General features: G+C 47.6%; 8 protein-coding genes across 8 annotated transcripts; 4 read left to right on the top strand and 4 right to left on the bottom strand.

Moving 5' to 3' along the window:
• Nucleotides 1–444: 444 nt before the first annotated feature.
• On the top strand, nt 445–759 carry LY89DRAFT_546078 (uncharacterized protein; the record flags this gene model as incomplete). Its single annotated transcript, XM_018208243.1, has 1 exon — nt 445–759. A coding segment is annotated over one exon (315 nt), but the record flags the coding sequence as incomplete, so codon positions are not given.
• Nucleotides 760–1,256: 497 nt separating this feature from the next.
• LY89DRAFT_715786 (SNF5-domain-containing protein) lies at nt 1,257–3,522 on the bottom strand. The gene is made up of 2 exons (XM_018218226.1): nt 1,618–3,522; nt 1,257–1,567 (listed from the first exon to the last, which is right to left on the bottom strand). The coding sequence occupies exons 1-2, from the start codon at nt 3,301–3,303 to the stop codon at nt 1,463–1,465; spliced, it is 1,791 nt and encodes a 596-aa protein (XP_018074728.1). The 5' UTR covers nt 3,304–3,522; the 3' UTR covers nt 1,257–1,462.
• Nucleotides 3,523–3,657: 135 nt separating this feature from the next.
• On the top strand, nt 3,658–5,472 carry LY89DRAFT_441907 (uncharacterized protein). Its single transcript, XM_018207544.1, has one exon. The coding sequence runs from the start codon at nt 3,970–3,972 to the stop codon at nt 5,308–5,310; it is 1,341 nt and encodes a 446-aa protein (XP_018074727.1). The 5' UTR covers nt 3,658–3,969; the 3' UTR covers nt 5,311–5,472.
• Nucleotides 5,473–5,750: 278 nt separating this feature from the next.
• Nucleotides 5,751–6,505, bottom strand: LY89DRAFT_730417 (uncharacterized protein; the record flags this gene model as incomplete). Its single annotated transcript, XM_018219477.1, has 3 exons — nt 5,751–6,225; nt 6,324–6,404; nt 6,453–6,505. The coding sequence occupies 3 exons, from the start codon at nt 6,503–6,505 to the stop codon at nt 5,751–5,753; spliced, it is 609 nt and encodes a 202-aa protein (XP_018074726.1).
• A 1,437-nt stretch (nt 6,506–7,942) lies between these two features.
• LY89DRAFT_779150 (uncharacterized protein) lies at nt 7,943–9,380 on the bottom strand (the record flags this gene model as incomplete). Its single annotated transcript, XM_018222274.1, has 5 exons — nt 7,943–8,387; nt 8,545–8,658; nt 8,813–8,831; nt 8,981–9,040; nt 9,167–9,380. 5 exons carry the CDS (start codon nt 9,378–9,380, stop codon nt 7,988–7,990), a joined length of 807 nt encoding a protein of 268 aa, XP_018074725.1. The 3' UTR covers nt 7,943–7,987.
• Nucleotides 9,381–9,824: 444 nt separating this feature from the next.
• Nucleotides 9,825–11,614, top strand: LY89DRAFT_682112 (uncharacterized protein). Its single transcript, XM_018214443.1, has one exon. The coding sequence runs from the start codon at nt 9,900–9,902 to the stop codon at nt 11,463–11,465; it is 1,566 nt and encodes a 521-aa protein (XP_018074724.1). The 5' UTR covers nt 9,825–9,899; the 3' UTR covers nt 11,466–11,614.
• A 584-nt stretch (nt 11,615–12,198) lies between these two features.
• Nucleotides 12,199–16,092, top strand: LY89DRAFT_771242 (uncharacterized protein; the record flags this gene model as incomplete). Its single annotated transcript, XM_018221879.1, has 9 exons — nt 12,199–12,373; nt 12,491–12,667; nt 12,809–13,057; nt 13,212–13,349; nt 13,408–13,620; nt 13,846–14,209; nt 14,266–15,717; nt 15,795–15,914; nt 16,054–16,092. 9 exons carry the CDS (start codon nt 12,199–12,201, stop codon nt 16,073–16,075), a joined length of 2,910 nt encoding a protein of 969 aa, XP_018074723.1. The 3' UTR covers nt 16,076–16,092.
• Nucleotides 16,093–16,687: 595 nt separating this feature from the next.
• Nucleotides 16,688–17,925, bottom strand: LY89DRAFT_771237 (aldehyde reductase-like protein; the record flags this gene model as incomplete). The annotated part of the gene is made up of 3 exons (XM_018221878.1): nt 16,688–17,054; nt 17,104–17,649; nt 17,695–17,925. 3 exons carry the CDS (start codon nt 17,923–17,925, stop codon nt 16,788–16,790), a joined length of 1,044 nt encoding a protein of 347 aa, XP_018074722.1. The 3' UTR covers nt 16,688–16,787.
• Nucleotides 17,926–17,958: the final 33 nt, after the last annotated feature.

The raw sequence follows: 17,958 nt of genomic DNA, 5'->3' as shown, positions 1-17,958 counted from the left end.
TCTGCGCAACCTTGGGAATGTGAAGCTTGATTCTCATATCAATTGATCGCAACGATACTCCTCAGTTACAGCACAGTCTTTCTGCTTGTTCCTGTCAAAAGATCTCGATTTCGTCAAGCACATCTGTCAGTATCATCCGTCGACATGTCTTTCTGGGGACCACCTCTTCAACCCGCGCAAGGCAATGCACCTCCACCAAATCCTGCCGCTCAAGGTCCTCCACAAGGTGCACCACTTCCATTCAATGCCCTCGGTCTTGGCTTCCAACAACAAACTGGTGGTTTCGCACCGCCACTGAACGCTGCCAACGCTGGCGTCAGTATTGTTCAACCAGCTGCCAATCCATTCGGTTTCGCAAACGTCAACAACGCTCCAGCTTCTACCGTCACGCACGCTACCGCCTTGCAACCTACCCAAGCTACCGACGACTCTGACGATGAGGATGATGAAGAAGATTCCGATGATGAGGATCCCAACAACCTAGACCCCGATGTGGCTTACGACGAAAGTACTCCCATCGAGTTCAGACTCCGCGTCCCCATCAACGTCACCGGCAACAACAACGTGATTGCTATCGACGCTGCTAAGATGGCTCGAACCGTCTCAGCCGCCTTAACCGAGACGCTCCGCGACATGTCTGTTGGCTCCGGTGGTGTTCCCATGATCGATCACAATGGTGTAGCACGCGCCGTCAACATCAGAGTCGATTGCAAGGTCAATGTCAAGGGAGACAAGAATACGGTCGGAGAGAAGGCGGTCTTATCGTTGGTCCCTCAAGTCCTCCGTCAAGCAATGGTCGATGGTGCTCTTCCAATCTCTCCGCTCTCACCAATTGAGGACAGGCACCTTGAGGATGTTATCAACCAGAGAAGATTGGCACTGGCACGTGAGCTTCACAAGAAGCGCGACAGATCACCCACGGCTGATGAGAATGTGGTCGGAAGCTCCAGGGACGAGTCTGAGTCTTCGAAGCGCCATCGTGCACAATAAGAGTGGGAATCGGATTTCTTGCTTATGCTGAGCTGCGGATGGACATATTTGGTGAGGAGAAGAAGGTTCCTACTGCGATTTGCGAGCACATGGCGAAGGATTTACCTTTCATGAATTAGGTGTTGCATTAGCGTTTACTCTGACTGTTGTCAGGCTACCTAGAGCTCGTTGATAAATCAATATAACGAGTTCCACACTTACTTTGCTTTTGACACATGTGAAATCTAGGTTCGAGAAATTGAGTGATCTTCGACAGCAAAATCGAAGTCGGTATTATATGATCTTCGCTATCGTACAGAATTTGGCTTTTGACTCTAACACCACCTGCCTGATATGACTCAAGAAGTCCATTTCATTGACACGTCATTGCGTGATATGTCTTCCATCTGTGACTCCAAGTACACCAGTTCCCTAGATAGCCAACCGCACGAAAAGAAGCAAAAGCTGGCGAACAAATTCCTCGATACCGCTCTCATCTGTAATCGATGGCACGCAAATCGGCTTTGTGTAGTTCTTTGGCCCATTTTGGTAGTTTACGATCACGCTCGTAGAGGAAACCGCAGTTATTGCACAATGTCTAAGATGTGTCAGCGTCAGAGTAACAATTCCGGTGTTATTTCGACGTACTCTTGGTCCTTGGGGTCCGTCCCGCACAGCCCAAACTGAAGTGCCCCAGACCTTACAATGGGAACATCTCCAGGTATTCCGCTCATAATCGTTCAGAGATCCACCCCCGCCATAGCCAGCAATACCACCAACATCGGGAGTGCCTCGTCCAGGTGTACCAGCTCGGGCCAAAGGACTTAAACTTCTGAATCGTCTCTTCTTCTTGCTACGTTCGCCTCTACCCATTCTTTCTTCCGGTGGCTCATCATAACCGCCTCCTCTGTTTTCAGTAGCCTGTGGCATACCTCCAAGCATACCTGTACTTGACGAGAACCTGGCAGTCTCACGTCTCAGTCTTCTGATCTGTCTTTCCCTATCTCCTTCCCTCTTCTCAATCTCGTCTTTGGACAGTTGCTCAACCTTCGGTTCCCATTCATCTGCAAGATGCTCGTTGTCATATCGCCAGCCAGCATCAGCACCGTGAGCGGCATCATTAGGTATTTCTCCTCCATAACCACCAACAAGACCACCGCTCTCGCATGCTTCTTTCTTCAGACGTAGAACAGCTTCATATATGGCATGTGTCATTGCCGGTACCCATTCTCCAGGGAGACCAAGGTCAGCACATGTCTGCTTAGCAAATATCTCTGCTGTCCCGGGAGGATGAAGCAGGGACCATTCGAATTTGTCTGTATAGAGATGATTTGAGAGATTCACGTTCAAGGTAATAATGCACCGATACATATCGTCAGGGTTGTACTCGTCCGATTCGGGAGGGATTACAGAGGCTGAAGCTGTGATATCTTCTGTACTGTTATTTTCTGGTCGCTTTATCGGTGTGCTGAATCCATTTAGATTGCTCGTGCCAATGCGTGAAGGTGTAGCATTTCCACTCCCAGCTGGCGTAGCTGAGGCATCTCTGGATAACGGGCCTTGTTTGATGGTCGTCACTACACCGTTTGTCGTGGTCGTCTGCTGAGAATGGAAGAGAGGATGAAGAGCAACTCCAGCATATTCTTCAAGCTGTGTGCGAATTTGCTTGCTGATCTCATTCGCCAACTGTCCCCGATTTGGCAGATCAAGATCTTGAACCATAGCTTGCGCAAATTGGTCCGTAGTTGTTAGAGTTTCGTGCAAATTCCACATAAATATATCCTTCAGCCGGTACGGTACAGTGGTCTCCTGGGATCTGTATATTGGCAGAGTTGTGTCTATCTTGTGAGCGACTCCCTGTGGAATTGGTAAGGGGGCAGCTGGGGTAAAGGCGGGAATATCGAGGTCAATTCGTATTGGGATTAGAGTCAAGGGCAAGGCGGTTTGGCCGATGTTTTGCAAGTCAGGCTTTGCATTTCTCGACTTTCCCATCCAGTCTCTCCATATTCCTTGTACTTCTACAGGTGCAGTAGCCTCCTTCCCTACCTTGTCGGAAGGATCCTGTTTGGCCTGCCCGGATTCATCTCGTCTTATGCTCCTCAAGCCTGTTGGTCTCCTTCGATTGTCGTCGTCATCGTCATCATAATCGTCGTAGCCATCCTCCGCATAATTGATAGCAGTCGTGCCTCTTTTCGTCGTTCTAGAGAGTGGTGCAGCGAGTGTTGCGGCAGGTTGGATTACTGGAGTGAGGAGCGAATTGGCATAGGTGCGCAATCGCGGAGCATAGCTGGAGATGAATGCTTGAGGGGGGTTCTCAGACGCCATGTTGGGCATATAGCTCACAGCATGTCCGCCCTGAAGCTCAGACTGGTTGATTTCCAAGAGTCCAAGAGGTCGACGAGACTAGGAATGCGCATACAATATTGTTCGCAGTGGTCGAAGAGTGGTCAGGACAGAGTGTCAGATCGCGCTGGCATCGCCGTACCGTACTATTCTGTTCAAAGGCCGTGTGATGCGTCGATGAGGTGTGAAACTAATTTGTGATGAGCTGCTGGTAGTGAATTTGGTCGCGTCCTCTTCGCGACATTTTTGACAGCTTTTAAGCTAAGACCTATTTGAGCTAGGCGCATAAGCTAGCGCATTACCACAACCACAACATCATACCTTCAACCACCATCTCACTTCTCCCTTCTGACAGTTGCACTTGATAGGCAGCTCCGAGTCTCAAACTTGTTTCCACACCTCATAGAGGCCTTAACGGCTGGCTGCACTTGCAATTTCTTCCCTCTAGTAGTGAGAGGGGTGGTACAGCGAATGTCAGCTAACCAAGCGCTGTCAAAATAGTCTCCCACATTCTGAGAAGTATGGATGGTAGGATATGCAGGCCGAAATCCTGTAGCTCTGTGTTATCTCACATTCAGAATGGCTAGTGTCTTCAGTCTACGTCGCACATTAAAGTCAAGATAACTGCACCTTTTCCGTTGTGCTGTACAATTATCTATGACACACCTTTCAGATGCAGCAATCATCTCAATTCCTGGAAAAAATGACAGCACGAGCAGGTCCTCTCCAAATAGGGTGCAGAACATCATGAGTCCTTCACAACAAGAAGAGCGCACTCAGCCCACAGAACAAACCCCCAATACTTCCTCAGCGCACACCAAGATCCAGTCTACAGAGGACAAAAGTTTCAGCCTGCCCGTCGCATCTCTGCGTACCAGAGAACCCAGCAATGGACTCAGCTACATACCTTCATCTGGTGGGAGTCTCCGTGATCGATTTAGATTAGGAAGCGATGCACCATTACCTTCAGTACTTCAAGAGATATTCCAAGAACTTCGATCTGTTTCCCCGTTTGGAGTCGCAGACGATGACTTCCGAAACTCGACATCTGTGCCACGAGAGAATATTGGGCAAGATGACCTAGGGCGGCACAAATGCGCCCAATGTCCCACAACGAAAGCAGCTGATCTTACACTATTTCATCGTTTGCCGGCGGATTTGAAGCTCAAAGTTATATCGGAACTTTTTGCTCCTGAATCGCCTTGTATTGAGGATATTTTTGCAGAGTGCCACGATCCTTGGAGCTGCAGAAATGGTATCCACTCCGGCATAACCGATGTCAGTGTGTACAATCAACGGCTTTACGTACCTTGCCCTCTCCTCACCAGACTTGGTCCAATATTTCATGAAGAAGGTCACAGATTATTCTTCAGAAGGAACGTCTTCGTCTTTGATCACGATCTTACATACACCAACTCTTTCAAAGATCTTGGAAAATTAATAAGATGGTGGAGGAGTGGGGAGCCCTTGCGCGATCCTATCTCAACACGTCTACTGGATTGGATTGATCGACCAGAATGGCAAGGAGTGGGTTCAGAGCAGCATCGGGAGCTAATCCGCGGTGCCCAAAATTATAGTCCCATCCTACTCACATTAGGCGAAGTCGATCAGTATCGTTACAGCATCCAGCATATTGTAATCAAGAACAGTACGCTGGTCAGCAATGGGCGTTTTGAGGACTGGGACAATACTTTGAAAGTCGATTGGAGTTCCTTACGGAACCTTAAAACTTTGTGTCTTGATCTGCGTGCATATACATCCGTACAGACACTTTTCATGTTCAATCCCTCCAAGCAAAAGAGACACGAGCGAAAGCTTGTCGGTGGGGTGGAGGCGATGAAATGTCTGAAATTGAAGTCTTTGATCGTATATGGAGCAGGCGCTGGACCAACTTGGCCAGATTGCCCCCATAAAGAAATGATGCAGCTCATTTTTGGAAAAGCTGTGGCTGTAGATGGGGTGCTAGAGTTTCGTGACACTAGAGATTTGGATTGGTAACTCTCATTTATTATTATTCCAGCTATATGTTACACTGTTTGATGTTGTTTACGCATTCTTGCGGTCTTCGAATGCTAGACGACAGTACCTGCGAATTTCTGATACCCATAGAATAGAGCGTGTTGTGCTATCAATTTTCGTGCATTGATAAGGAATACCAATACCATTTTTCAAAACTGAAGACTGCATCACATGGATTTCTCAAGCCTTCCGGAGCAGGTCCGGATAAGTGAGTGGAATGATCATAGGTCACAAGACGATCGTCCAAGGGGAATCTCTTCACTCCCGCTAGAGGATTTTCTAGGCTTAACATTACATATACTCAAATTACGACAATCCACAAGGTATACCCTAGGCAGTTAATCACTCACAACACCCTCTTTTGAATCATCCAGCCCTCCTTATTTCTCCTTCCTTTCCAACCATCAATAACCATCACTTTACAAGGCCAAAGCCAAACCAAGAAGCCCGACGGCGCCCATAACACCAGCAGCCACAGCTCCAGTCGGGCTGGCTGCACCACCACTGGAGCTGGAGCTCGTCGCCTTGCTGGAACTCGAAGCAACCACGGCTGGGCTGGCAGTCAAGCTTGTAGCCTTGGTAGTAGCACTGGTACTACTCTTCGTGCTTGTAATGGTAGAGTTCGAGTAGCTTGTCGACTTAGGCAGAGAAGATGAGCCAGTAGCTCCAGTTCCACCAGGAGCAGTGATACCGCCGACGATAGCTTCGAGCGAAGCGATTTGAGGCTCGAGGGAAGCATATACCTCTTCGGCTCCGATGATCCAGTGTTGTGCGTCGGATGGGAGGGCTGTGAACCATGCCGGTGGCGTGGCTTCGAGGGAGGAGACAAGGCTGGGAAGGGCAGTTGGGTTATCAAAAGCGGAGATCACATTCGAAGGGACACCGCTGAGGAGTCTGTGAGGGTGAGCTGTTAGTCTTTGTTACAGTGGTAAATGCTTTTAGTTGGGACCAAAATTCGAGAGAACTGGAAAGGTAGAAATGGAGAACCCTACTCAGGAAGAATGCTAGAAGGGGGAGAAAGTGCATCTTTAAGATCTGCTGACAGGACAGAGAGTTGGGAAACGGCAAAGGGGCTACAATTCATGGTCAGCATACATTCGTGTTCCCTAGAATCGACTTACTTCTGAGCAGCAACAACGGCAACGAGGCCAACAGCGACAATAGAGCCCTTCATCTTGATGATATTGATAAAATATTTGGCAGATCTGCGGAGAAGTATTCCTGTGCAGGACTGAGAAAATTTCAAAGATAGAAAGGGACTCCAAAATCTGGGGAAGGGCTCAATATATAAAGCAAACCCAATCTCCACCTCCCTGTCTCTCAATACGGAAAACAGCGCCATGAGGCTCATTCATTATGCAGCCACGTAACTCCTAGCGCCTGTACGATTGGATCTTCTCCAGGAAATTATTCTTAGACAAACACTGATTGGACAATGGGGAACTTCCGTGATGCATGTCTTCCAAAGCGCCAAGCCACGAAACTCTCTGAGTAAATCGAGACACTTGCATCTTCCAGGGAGACAGAAGAAGGAAATAGACGAGGCTCGAGAAAAATCAAGGGGTAACTATCAGATACTCAACTTGAGTAATTATTCACGAGGAACAATGGTACAGGCTGATTTTCTTTCTGCATTTGAACCACCGCAATGCCAAGAAAGTGCTGTATCTTCAAGTAATACATGTTTTGTTCCTTGTGCTGGCAAGACGCGTCCTCTCTCGATTGAAGCAGTGAGACCTGCCATCCCAATGTGGCGATGGAGGCGTCGGGCTGAGTATTTGCAAAAGAAACACCACAAGCACGTGCTGTTGATCCAATCCCAATCCCAATCCCTTCCTTCACGGACTTTCTGGAGACTTTAGCCACCACTAGCTGTCTCTCACAGCTCGACACATTTGATCTCTCTGTATTTACCATCCTCTTGATACAAATTTTGGGATGGGAGTTGAGACTGTTTGCTCCGATTATACTATACAGAAGCTTGAAAGAGAGGAGTCCAAACACAAGGAAGGAGTCACGTTTGCAGTACTTGCTATTCAATCTAGAAGTCAAGATAATATACCATCGATGCGAATGGCAACAGCGAGCTTGCCTTCTTCGATCAACTTTTTGGTTTATATTACTTTCAGTAGTATTACTAAATACACCTATAATATATACAACAATTTATCGATGTTTCTTGTCAATACAAATTGTCCTCTGGCATGCAGCCTTGTATGCTGAGACCAAGACATGACAGAAACCAGTCTGTAGACAACCAGAACCCTTCTGTTCCAATTCTCCACGAACGTTAGAAGTACAGGAAGGAGAAAAGATGCTTGAACACTCACAAAATTGATCTGGATATGATGTTGTCAGCACATAGGGTATCACGAAAGTTTTGGTGTGCAGCTGAAAGGTTTTGTATCTTTCGATATATTATGATGTAAGTGATGAGAATAGAAGCCACTGCCTGCTCGACCCGGGGTAGCTGATATATCTCAGATACATTAGGTGGACATGAATGCGGCACTCGGGGTGCCTCATCTATCTGAGGCGACTAGGGTATCTGTGCCATCCGAATCGTTGTTCGTCCCGAGCCAGTTCCCTCCACTGCAGGAATTTACATGACAGGAATGCAAGGCCTCCAAAGTGAGCTGAACTGGTAATTCCACTCTTATTGACATTTAGCGCTCAATACTTCAGCTCCGTTCCTAGCCTGGAGAATATTAGGGTTGTGATTCGGTGCTCCGGAATTTGTGTTCCAATATTTGATTGCAGTCTTGATGTCACTTTTGTCAACATCAGGGTTAGCTTTTACTGTAGCTTGGAAATCGAGATCCAATGACACGGCATCGTCTGGTGCACCCTCATACGTGGCTATCTCCTTGGTTACGATGGTCAGCTGCGTCTGGTGCTCGACGCCCTGGGCATCCTTCCACTTATAGCCACCTTCTCCGTTGCCTCCAAATTTCTCTATCAGATCATTGACCTTGTTCTCCATGCGAGTTCGTGCTATACCCACTATTTGCCTGAAGATATTTGTTTTGATTGTGTCCGTGGCGGTACCGGCGGGTCTAAAACATCAAGTCAGGACCCTCTCGTAGTGAAAATCAATGGAGCGAGTGTACACCATTCGCTGTCTAGAAGAAGGAACAGACTCAAATGAAGTAGTCGATGTGGAAACACATGAGCGGTAATAGCTGTGATCAACAAGAAATACATGACTCTTACAGTAAATCGATGTTTTTCCTTGTAAATGACATGGTCTCTCTTAGGAGAGTGGCTACATCGTTGATATTGACGCCGATACGTGCAGTTTGGTATGTAGTGCTTAGACCATGGTCGCTACAAGTCTCAAGTCAGCCAACTGTTTCATTTCGAGAATGGTAGTCGCGACAGTCGACAGCATATGGAGTAGGAGCTTTCCATGCTTTAGCCCTTTCATCCCAATTTTATAATAGAAATATTTCGCTGGTGCAGATAGGATCAGAGAACATACCCGGTAATAGTGGCCCCATCTGTTGCTCCCGTATTAGTATTGTAGATGTAATGGGGAGGTGGGAGCTGTGAGTATATCTAGGGGTATTTGCAGGAGCGAAATGCCCCAGGAACACAAGGCTTGCAGGACATCCACGAGAGGGACTTTGGAAACAAGAATCTGAAATACCTGGATATTGAGCAGCTGTAGCATCCCAACCATCTGGGGGATTGGTACCTTTATTTGCTACTATAAATTGACCACAAGTTAGCAATCCATTCCTCTCAGACGGAGTCATAGAACTTGTTCCGAGCCTTGAAGTACGAGGAAGACTTCCTCAAACAGTCCCACATATGAGATCCTCGAGGCACTTACTATATCTGTTGAACTGGTTGAAAGTACACGTTGTCCTCGTACCAACACCCATTGTCTTGCCACAATTAGCAGCGATTGTTTGTGGCCCATTTGGTGCATTAAGAGTAGCATCGATCAGGTACGCATAGTAGTAAAACACTCGCTCATAGCGTGCAGCATCTCCGAATGCTGAGGTAAAGCGGAAGAAAACGATAAGAGCAATGAGGAATTTCATCGTGACACAGTAATACACAAGAAGCTTGAAAAGAGAGACAAGTTCAAAACCTAATGGGTAATGGGCCAGCGACGCCATTTGAGTGCAGCAGGTGATATACGGCTGGGTGCTTGTTCTGTGGCCAAGGCCATACGACGGTCCCTTGGGAATCATGTTCATTCGAATTAAGATTAATTAATAAAGTCCGGGCCATATGAGCTTGAAGCTTGTCAGTCTATTGATTGTACCTTGCGTAGAGCTCGTTTGATCTGGTCGAGAAGCCAATATTTTTGGATCCTGGCCTCGTGCGGCTCGTGCGGTTGAGTTGACTTATTACCCGTTACGCGCCGTCCCTGACCCTCGAGACGAGACTATTCCCAGTAATAGGCGAGCCCCTTTCTTGAATAGGTATTCATTCCGTGACAGCCCTTCGCCGCTCGAGTACATGAAGGCAAAGCTCACCTCAATTTTACAATACCTTTCGCCATCACACTTCAAAACTTCCAACACACCTTATTTCTTAGCAATTTAGAGACCCCAATGGCGGACAATAACGTGCCCGTCATTTCCGCACGACTCTCGATGCAAAAATACACAGTCGATGCCTGTCGAGCGGCTATCAGAGGGGAGATGGTCCCCGTCGCCTTGGGCCTGGAACTCTCTCGTTTGTGTGTCATCCGTGGGATGCGATATCACACCGGCTTCGCAAAAGAGCTGCACGGAACTCTTCCAGAATTCACCCGCGCTCTAAATGCAAGAGCTATCATGAGCAATACCATCCCTGACATGGATGGTTCACTGGAGGAAACGCCATATTGCATCTGGCATCCAGAAGTTGCATCCGAGTCGACGTACCGTTGTCTGGTTCAGCGATATCCCCACATGGCATACCAGGTTGCAAGAGCATGCGCTGTAGCTGGTTACATAGACCTCTACCTGGAGTTGGAGATCGTACCCGATGTTCATGTTGCCGAAGAAGCACGAGAGTGCGGGAATACTGTAATTTTCAATCACATCATGGCCGCATCTGTCACGTACTCTATCATGGACGACTACACTCGGTCTATTGATGCGACAAACTCGAAACCATCCCATTTGAATGGAGATACAGCAGTCCGTTGGATGCTCGACCTCAAACAGGAGTTCACTCGTGCTGATGTTGAAGATGAAGATGATTTCAGCTTGTTTACGAGACGGGGATTCGAAGAGCGTTACCTCAATGTCACCGAAGATATGGGCATTGACGAATATACAACTCCAAAAAGACCTGTATATGACATTACGCCTCTCCTCTCTGCACCACTACCAGTGAACCTGCCGACCGTGGAGAAGGACTTGCTCATCCTCATGGCAGCCTACCACGGTGATATCGACCGCTATGCTCGTCTGCGCAGGCCAGTCATGATCGAGAAGGAAGTGAACTGTTGTGTGCGAGGAATATATCACAACACCATGTTTGCCATCTGGTGGGCTAGACAGTCACATCCACAGTCCAAGCCTGCAGCGATTGGCCAGGCTATCAAGGCACGTTACATCATGAACAATGTTCTGGAACCGATCTCTTCCAACGATTCTTCCTCGCTACCCTATCTCATATCGTATCCGGGGTTGGGACATCCATCGACATATCGCGAGCTTGCCGCACGTAAGCCCCTCATGATGCCCCAGATCCTTCGAGCATGCATCGCGGGCAACTACGCTGAATTGTTCCAGGAGCTCATGACCAAGGCTACGAAGCCGGATATAGAGCTTCTCGTCAAACACCAAAGGATTATTGATCCATATTTCCGAGATGCTTTAAGAAGGCGTATGGAGGAATTGGGGTTTTCTCTTGCAGTGTCATCCAACACTACCCCTGAAGTGCAACTCGGGGGGTGCTCGAGTGTGACTATCCCCCGTGACGCGAGCACAGACTTGGTTGGAACTAGCTTCTCTTCTTCTTCCAAGATGGAATTCATGAATGGACTGCAATGCGATGTCAGCATGGTCGAATTGCTCGCGTGCTTGCCGGAAGAATGGAAATTGGCTGAGGGAGAGAATCGTCACGTGGAGCTTGACTACGTGGAATGGCCGCTAAACGAGGAAAAGCGAGGGGTTTCATCTTGAAAATAGAGTTAATCAATGGTCTATCATGTTTGGGTCGATACGACAATCTCACAATTCAATACTATTGGAGCGGTTCGCGCTTGTGAGCTTGATTTTTACGGCGCAGTCGCCATGTACAATACTGTAGCATCGATCATTTCCGTTGCGGCGTTTACTCGTAAGATCGGTATCATCCTTCTTTGGGAGCTCAGAGCCGACTATCTCAGCGGCACAGGAAAAAGCTCATCTAGACCATCGAAGTTTCTTTTCCATGCTGCTATTGTGCGAAATTCTCATTAAACAATCTTTGTCCCTAATTCCACGCCGCTGGACCAATACTGGCTCCTGTTCGTGTGGGAAACGCTTGCTGTGCCGCTGGTTGACAGGGTAAGTATGGGAATGTTAGGTGAAACTACTCGGTGTTGGATGTGAATTTGGCGACAAAGCACTTGCATTATGAGAAAAGAGCCATGCATCTGATGTGTTTGCCCGAGAGCGATTTCAATATTGTCTGTGATCGTGGGGCCTTGATGACCGCCAAGAATATTGACCGCGGCACCTGCAGTAGTTTACTCTTGCTTGCTTGTACATGTGTACCTGGATGCATGTTGGATCTGTAAGTTCGGCAGCCCCTATTCTCACGAGGGTAATGACTTCAAGACCATAGCCGTGACTTTATAAGTCCAGCCGTATCATCGAGGAGACTGGAAAGTCTTGGTAGGAGTTATCCGTGACTTTTCTTGTTGCTACAATCATGTCGAGGGCTCACGGCACGTTGTCTAGGCACCTTCCTAGTGGCTTTCTTTTTCTCTTTGCAGTCTTAAGCTTCTTTCTTTCTGAAGCTAATGGAGCCTCCTTACGGCCTCGAGACACGCTCAAGGTTATGATCGTTGGTGACTCCATCTCTCACGGCCATCAAGGTGATTATAGTACGCATCTGTGGAATCAACCCTTCCCTCCATCATGTGTTTCTGAGCCATATCTCTTGAGGATGCCCTCTATGTCGATTAGTATGAAGTAGCTACTTACTGCCATACTACAACCAGCATGGCGCTACCGACTCTGGCAGTGGTCCCAGACCAACGACCTCACGATCGAGTTTGTCGGGCCATATAGTGGCACTATTCCACCAGCTGCCCCTCTCCCTCCACAACCACCGGCATTATTGGGCTCAACAGTAACTGATACGGAGCCGGCGACTGACGGAGGCTACGCTACGGATAGTACGTATCTTTTCCCTTTCCTTCATCTCAAGCGCTTCTTTACATAAATACATAATCACTTCGTCAACTATATTTTCGTCTCTTCATTCCGTTTAGACACTGCAATTCATATAAAAAAGAAGCATATCTGATCTTCCTCAGTCGACTCTGCTTTTCTGTCCAACTGCAACCACTTCGCACTCTGGGGCCAGCAGTTGGCTCAAGATAAAGGCTTGATCGCGAACCAAATTACCACATACCAACCGGATCTGCTGCTGGTTGAATTGGGCTTCAATGACATGGGATGGTTCATCAGCGGTGTGAACGGGACTTTGGTGAGCATGCAGACTTTCATAGCTAATGCTCGCTCGGCAAAGCCCGATATCAATATGGCAATCGCAAATGTCCCTCGTAAGTTACCTCTGTATTCTTTCATCCTATTCATGCTTCTTACGAAGTCATGTATATCTTTTTCAGAATCCTCAAACTTTCCTCTCATAGACAACAGGGTTTCGAGCCCCCGAAACGCTGCAGGTAGTGCAACAAATGCTAACGAACACTTTAGAGCGCAGTTTTATTTCTAATCGCGAAGATCTTGTGGAAAACACACTCTCTTACAACGGTCTTCTGGCTCAATATCTGCCACAGTGGACTTCCGCACAATCTCAACTCGAGCTTGTTGATTTTGCAGGAAATTATGACTGTGAGTTTGGCCCCACCATAGATTTTGACGATGCATTTACGAACATTGAACGTTTTAGGTGCTCCTGACTCCTGCCCTGCAGGTCACGATGGGTTACATCCCAATGCATTTGGCGAATTTCAGATTGCACAGGCCTTTAGTAAAACTATGTACTCTAATTTCGGTCTTGGAAGTGGCCCGCTCACTATTCCTGCGGACATTCCCACACGGCCGTGTCCAGTACCAACCAATGTTAAAGCGGTACAATCTCCCTGGGGAGTGACCGTGACGTGTAAGTGCTCTCCATCTTTGTTCGCGTGATTTCGAGAGCCGAGAACAGAGAGCCGAAACAATGTCTTGAAACTTGTTGACAGAAAAGAAACTGGTCAAGCTCTCGAAACGATTCCCGACTCTCAGTTGACTCTAGTTTCACCTCAAGAGTCAAAACCAAAGTACTAAATTCTGATAGGGGACGAGGTGTACACTGCTTTTGGCTACTTCGTCAAGAATCAGGCAGATGGACTCGGCTTCTCGATCTGGAATGCCAGCACGAATCGCTATGACGCTTCATGGACTGTCAAAGGCGAGACATTTGACTTCTACATCGCCAGCGACTGCGGAGATACAATCCCACCATCAGATTATAGCAGCATGGTCAGCGCCGTTGCAGATCCGACAACTGCACCAGGCCCTCAAAATATATCGATTACCCCCACAGCTGAAGGATTCGATATTTCTTGGGTTCCACCAAACGGATCGTGGGATATCACACAGTATGCCCTTATCCTGCTGGATAAAGATACTATTGGTGCATATGCCGGCGAATACGGCGTCCAGGGGACTTCAGCCTCCCTTACAACACTCGAGCCAGGTCATCATTAGTATGTTCAAATTCCTAACTTCTGTTTCACATTAAGATGCTGACTATGACTCCCAGCACCGTAGCAGTGCAGACGTGGACATCTGCCGAAGGAGGCGGTTTCCCCGCAATCGCCAGATCTGTAACTGTAGGCTACGGGATGCCATATACCCCTTATGCGGTGGAAGTTACCACTATGGACCCTACAACTGTCCAAATCACCTGGGCTGGGGACCAAGGATCAGCCGGTTACACATTTACTGTTCGCAATGCCACAAGTCATGAGGTCCTCACAGATGATAAGGGGTCAACAGACGTCCCTTGTTATGAAGTCGCCTGGCTATTTCCAGGAACGTGGAATTACGAGTTTTGCGTCGCAGCATACAACGGAAACCTCGAGAGTGATATGTCTGTGTGTGCCACTGCTCCGAGAAACTCGACAGGAGAACTAAGCTGCCCGACATACGCCGCGTCAGTGACCGCAGTGTGGCCGTGGCTCACTGATCCCAACGGCGCCTCGGGTGTGACACCAGACAACACCACAAGCGGTGATCCTCTTCCAGAGGGCATCGATCTCCCTAACTGTCCCGACATTGACAGTTATTCAAGCATAGACGCTGTAATAAATGACACCAGCATCGATCCCTACTGTGTCAATACATACCTCATCCAGGGTATGATGGCCACCTTGTCCGACTCCCTCAACACCTACAATGACCTCATGGCAGATGGCTACGAAGATCTCTACGGCTACTACGTTAAGGCGGTGCAGACTGCTGCTCCAGCGCAATGGTCCAAATTCACAGATAGTGACGATTTCACCAATCTGTTTACATGCCTGTATACTGTAGCAGACGGTTCGGGTTACAAGAATGTGACTGGGGGATGTGGGACAGGTGATGATCCCAGCTTCGAGAAGACTATCGCTCTTTACGCCATTCCCAACAACGAGACAGCATGGCTAGACGTAATGGAGAACAAATACGGAATCGATAGCTCTTGGATCTATCCCTACGACTATCACTCTACAGCTTGTGGCAAAACAGCTTGCGTGGAGGGTGCCCTCGTATACTTTTATAGTGTACCAAATAATATGTCTCTGCCGGACCCAGCGGACACTATCACGGCCAATCTAGCCTCCTACAGCGCGCTCGCCGAATGGTTAGAAGATGCTGCATTCAGCGCCTCAAACCTCTTCTTTGATGGCTCGGACTCGGATGTGATCGATGGCTCAGTCATGAGCGTGTATAGCGTTGCGGGTGCAGTCGACGCCATGCAACAGGTTGAGGCGATTGGGAAGAAAGCAGAAGATGCCGAGGCGCTTGAAATCATTCTTTTCTTCTTGAGTGCCGTTTTGATGTTGTTGCCCGGCATAGGCGAAGAGTTGGATGCTATCGCTGATGCGACCATCTTCACTCGGTTGGGCACTTTACTCAGTGATGCTGGCAATGCCGGGCTGACGATATACGACATTGTTCAAGATCCAAGTAGCGCTCCAATGGCGATTGGTAGTCTCTTGATTGGTGGCATGTAAGTGTTTGCATTTTGGGTCTTTATACCTCGTCACACTTCTTAAAGACAAAAAAACTGACTTGATTCCTGTCCAGGGCTTCTCGAGACGATGATGCGTTCACTGTTGCGGCTAACGCGCGCAGGGAGCTGCCAGATTCAGTAATTGCGGATTTGGGTACCGATGTGGAGAGTGGTATGGCTAAAGTGGCTGGCAAGTAAGTCAGAGTTTTCTTTCTCCCTTTTCTTAAACTCTGTCACAAGTAGGATTAATGATACTTTGGGTCTATTTCCATAAAGTATTCTAGGTAGAACTAAGTCCGCGTAAAGTATGAAACTGACTTTAAGCTCTTACAGGTATAAATTATGCTCGATATAATAGCTTGGTATACATAACGTTATAATATTATAATTCAATCGAATAGGACATACTTATATAGCAGCTGATATTTCGGCCCTCCAAACCTTGGATCTGCGTCCCCACATGACCTCAGCATATCACAAAAACGAGGCGAGGAGTATTTGATACCCATCCTGCAATCCCAATGTGACGATGAAGGCGTTGGGCTGAACATTGCAAAAGAAACACCACAAGCACGTGCTGTCGACCCAATCCCAATCCCGTCTCCACGGAGTTTCTCATTGTCCAACACACATGGTCTCCGAAAGTTGGACAGTCTTCTGGAGATTCTAAGCCGGTAAACCCTACGCTACTGGCTGTCTGTCACAGCTCGAAACATTCGGTTTTCTTGCACTAACAATCTTGATACAATCTTTGAGATGGGACTTGAGGCTGTTTTCTCCGATTATACTATATAGGAGCTCGACAGAGGAGATTCATGTTTACGGTACTTGCTGTTCAATCTAGAAGTCAAGACAAATATACTACCGATGTGAATGGAAAAGAGCGAGCTTGCCTGCTCGGACAATAGAACATTGTGAAGCAAGTTGTGAAGTAAATTAGGCTAGATACTGTTGATAATCAAATGCATGACTGTAAAGAATTTTGTTGTAGTATTTCGCTACCTAGATGTCATTATATACAAAATTTACATGTTCACGTGCTCAGTTTCCTAAAATCTCACCTCACTTCAATCCTTCTTTCCATCAAGATCGGTGTAAAATTGATACCCAAAAGAACCGCTAGGGTCGTTGAATCTCAGCTTCTTGTCGATACCCGCAATCTTCTTCATGTCCTCAACATCAAGTTTGAAATCTCCTTCCAAATTGGACTTGATTCGAGAAGGCGTTTTAGATTTTGGCAGGACAGAGTGGCCTAGAGTCACACCCCACGCAAGTGCAACCTGAGCTCCTGTCTTGTTGTGCTTCTTTCCGACTTCAACGAGGACAGGATCGTCCTGTTAGCGTATTAGCAAGCTGCTTCATATGTGGGCTCGAATGACTTACCATCAGCTTGCCCATATTCTTTCCACTATCGTAAATTTCGTTCTGGTTCCCGAATGGAGAGTATTGTTGAACATGAATTCCCTTGGTTTTGTGCCATTCGCAGAAGTCTTTCTGTTGAAGCCAGGGGTGGCATTCAAATTGATGTGCTGCGGGCTGGATCGATGCTTCCTTGACCAGATGCTCCATTTCAGCTTTGGAGAAGTTCGAAACTCCGATGGCCTTTGTCTTACCTGATTTGACGAGCTTCTCCATCGCCTTCCAGGTGTCGATATATGAGATATTCGCGGCTTCAGTCTTGCCATCCTTGTCCTTCGGGAACTTATCGTCCCCTGGTTTGAAAGCCCCAGGCCAGTGCATAAGGAAGAGATCGACGTAGTCTAAGCCCAAAGCCTTAAGTGAGGCATCGAGGGCAGATTCAACTCGTTCGGGGGAGTGATCGTTGTTCCAAAGCTTGGTGGTGATGAAAAGTGAGGAGCGTGGGATACCACTTTTGTTAATTGCAGCTCCGACCATGGGTTCAGTACCATATATGGCTGCTGTATCAATCTATGAAGGTAAGCTGATTACTCTCTATGGAATGGTTGTTTGTACATGTTTAAATCCAGCTTTCAATGCTTCGGTTACTGCAAGCTCTTGATCATCTTTATCTTGCCAGGTACCGAATCCAAGGGATGGAATGCTAGCTCCTGTGTTGAGCTTGGCGGTTGTCATTGAGGCCATTCTTCTTTGTACTTTCTGAATAGAGGAGTTTTGAGTATGTGAGGATACTTGTGAGAGTCGAGATGTAGCAGTCGTTGAAAGTCGGGCTGTTCGGGAAAACATAATGAGAGAGGACAAAAGCTTCGATGAACACTA

Source organism: Mollisia scopiformis (genome assembly GCF_001500285.1).
Source record: "Mollisia scopiformis unplaced genomic scaffold LY89scaffold_6, whole genome shotgun sequence".
Taxonomy (NCBI): Eukaryota; Fungi; Ascomycota; class Leotiomycetes; order Helotiales; family Mollisiaceae; genus Mollisia; species Mollisia scopiformis.
Note: the sequence above shows the minus strand (reverse complement) of the source record. Positions and strands in the feature narration are given on the sequence as shown.

What these genes read in the sequence shown, in the direction of transcription:
- LY89DRAFT_682112 (XM_018214443.1), top strand. Translation starts at nt 9,900, where the DNA reads ATGGCGGACAATAACGTGCCCGTCATTTCCGCACGACTCTCGATGCAA.
- LY89DRAFT_715786 (XM_018218226.1), bottom strand. Translation starts at nt 3,303, where the DNA reads ATGCCCAACATGGCGTCTGAGAACCCCCCTCAAGCATTCATCTCCAGC. An exon ending in ACGGACCCCAAGGACCAAGA is followed by an intron (nt 1,568 to 1,617) that starts GTACGTCGAAAT and finishes GACACATCTTAG; the next exon opens with ACATTGTGCAATAACTGCGG.
- LY89DRAFT_441907 (XM_018207544.1), top strand. Translation starts at nt 3,970, where the DNA reads ATGACACACCTTTCAGATGCAGCAATCATCTCAATTCCTGGAAAAAAT.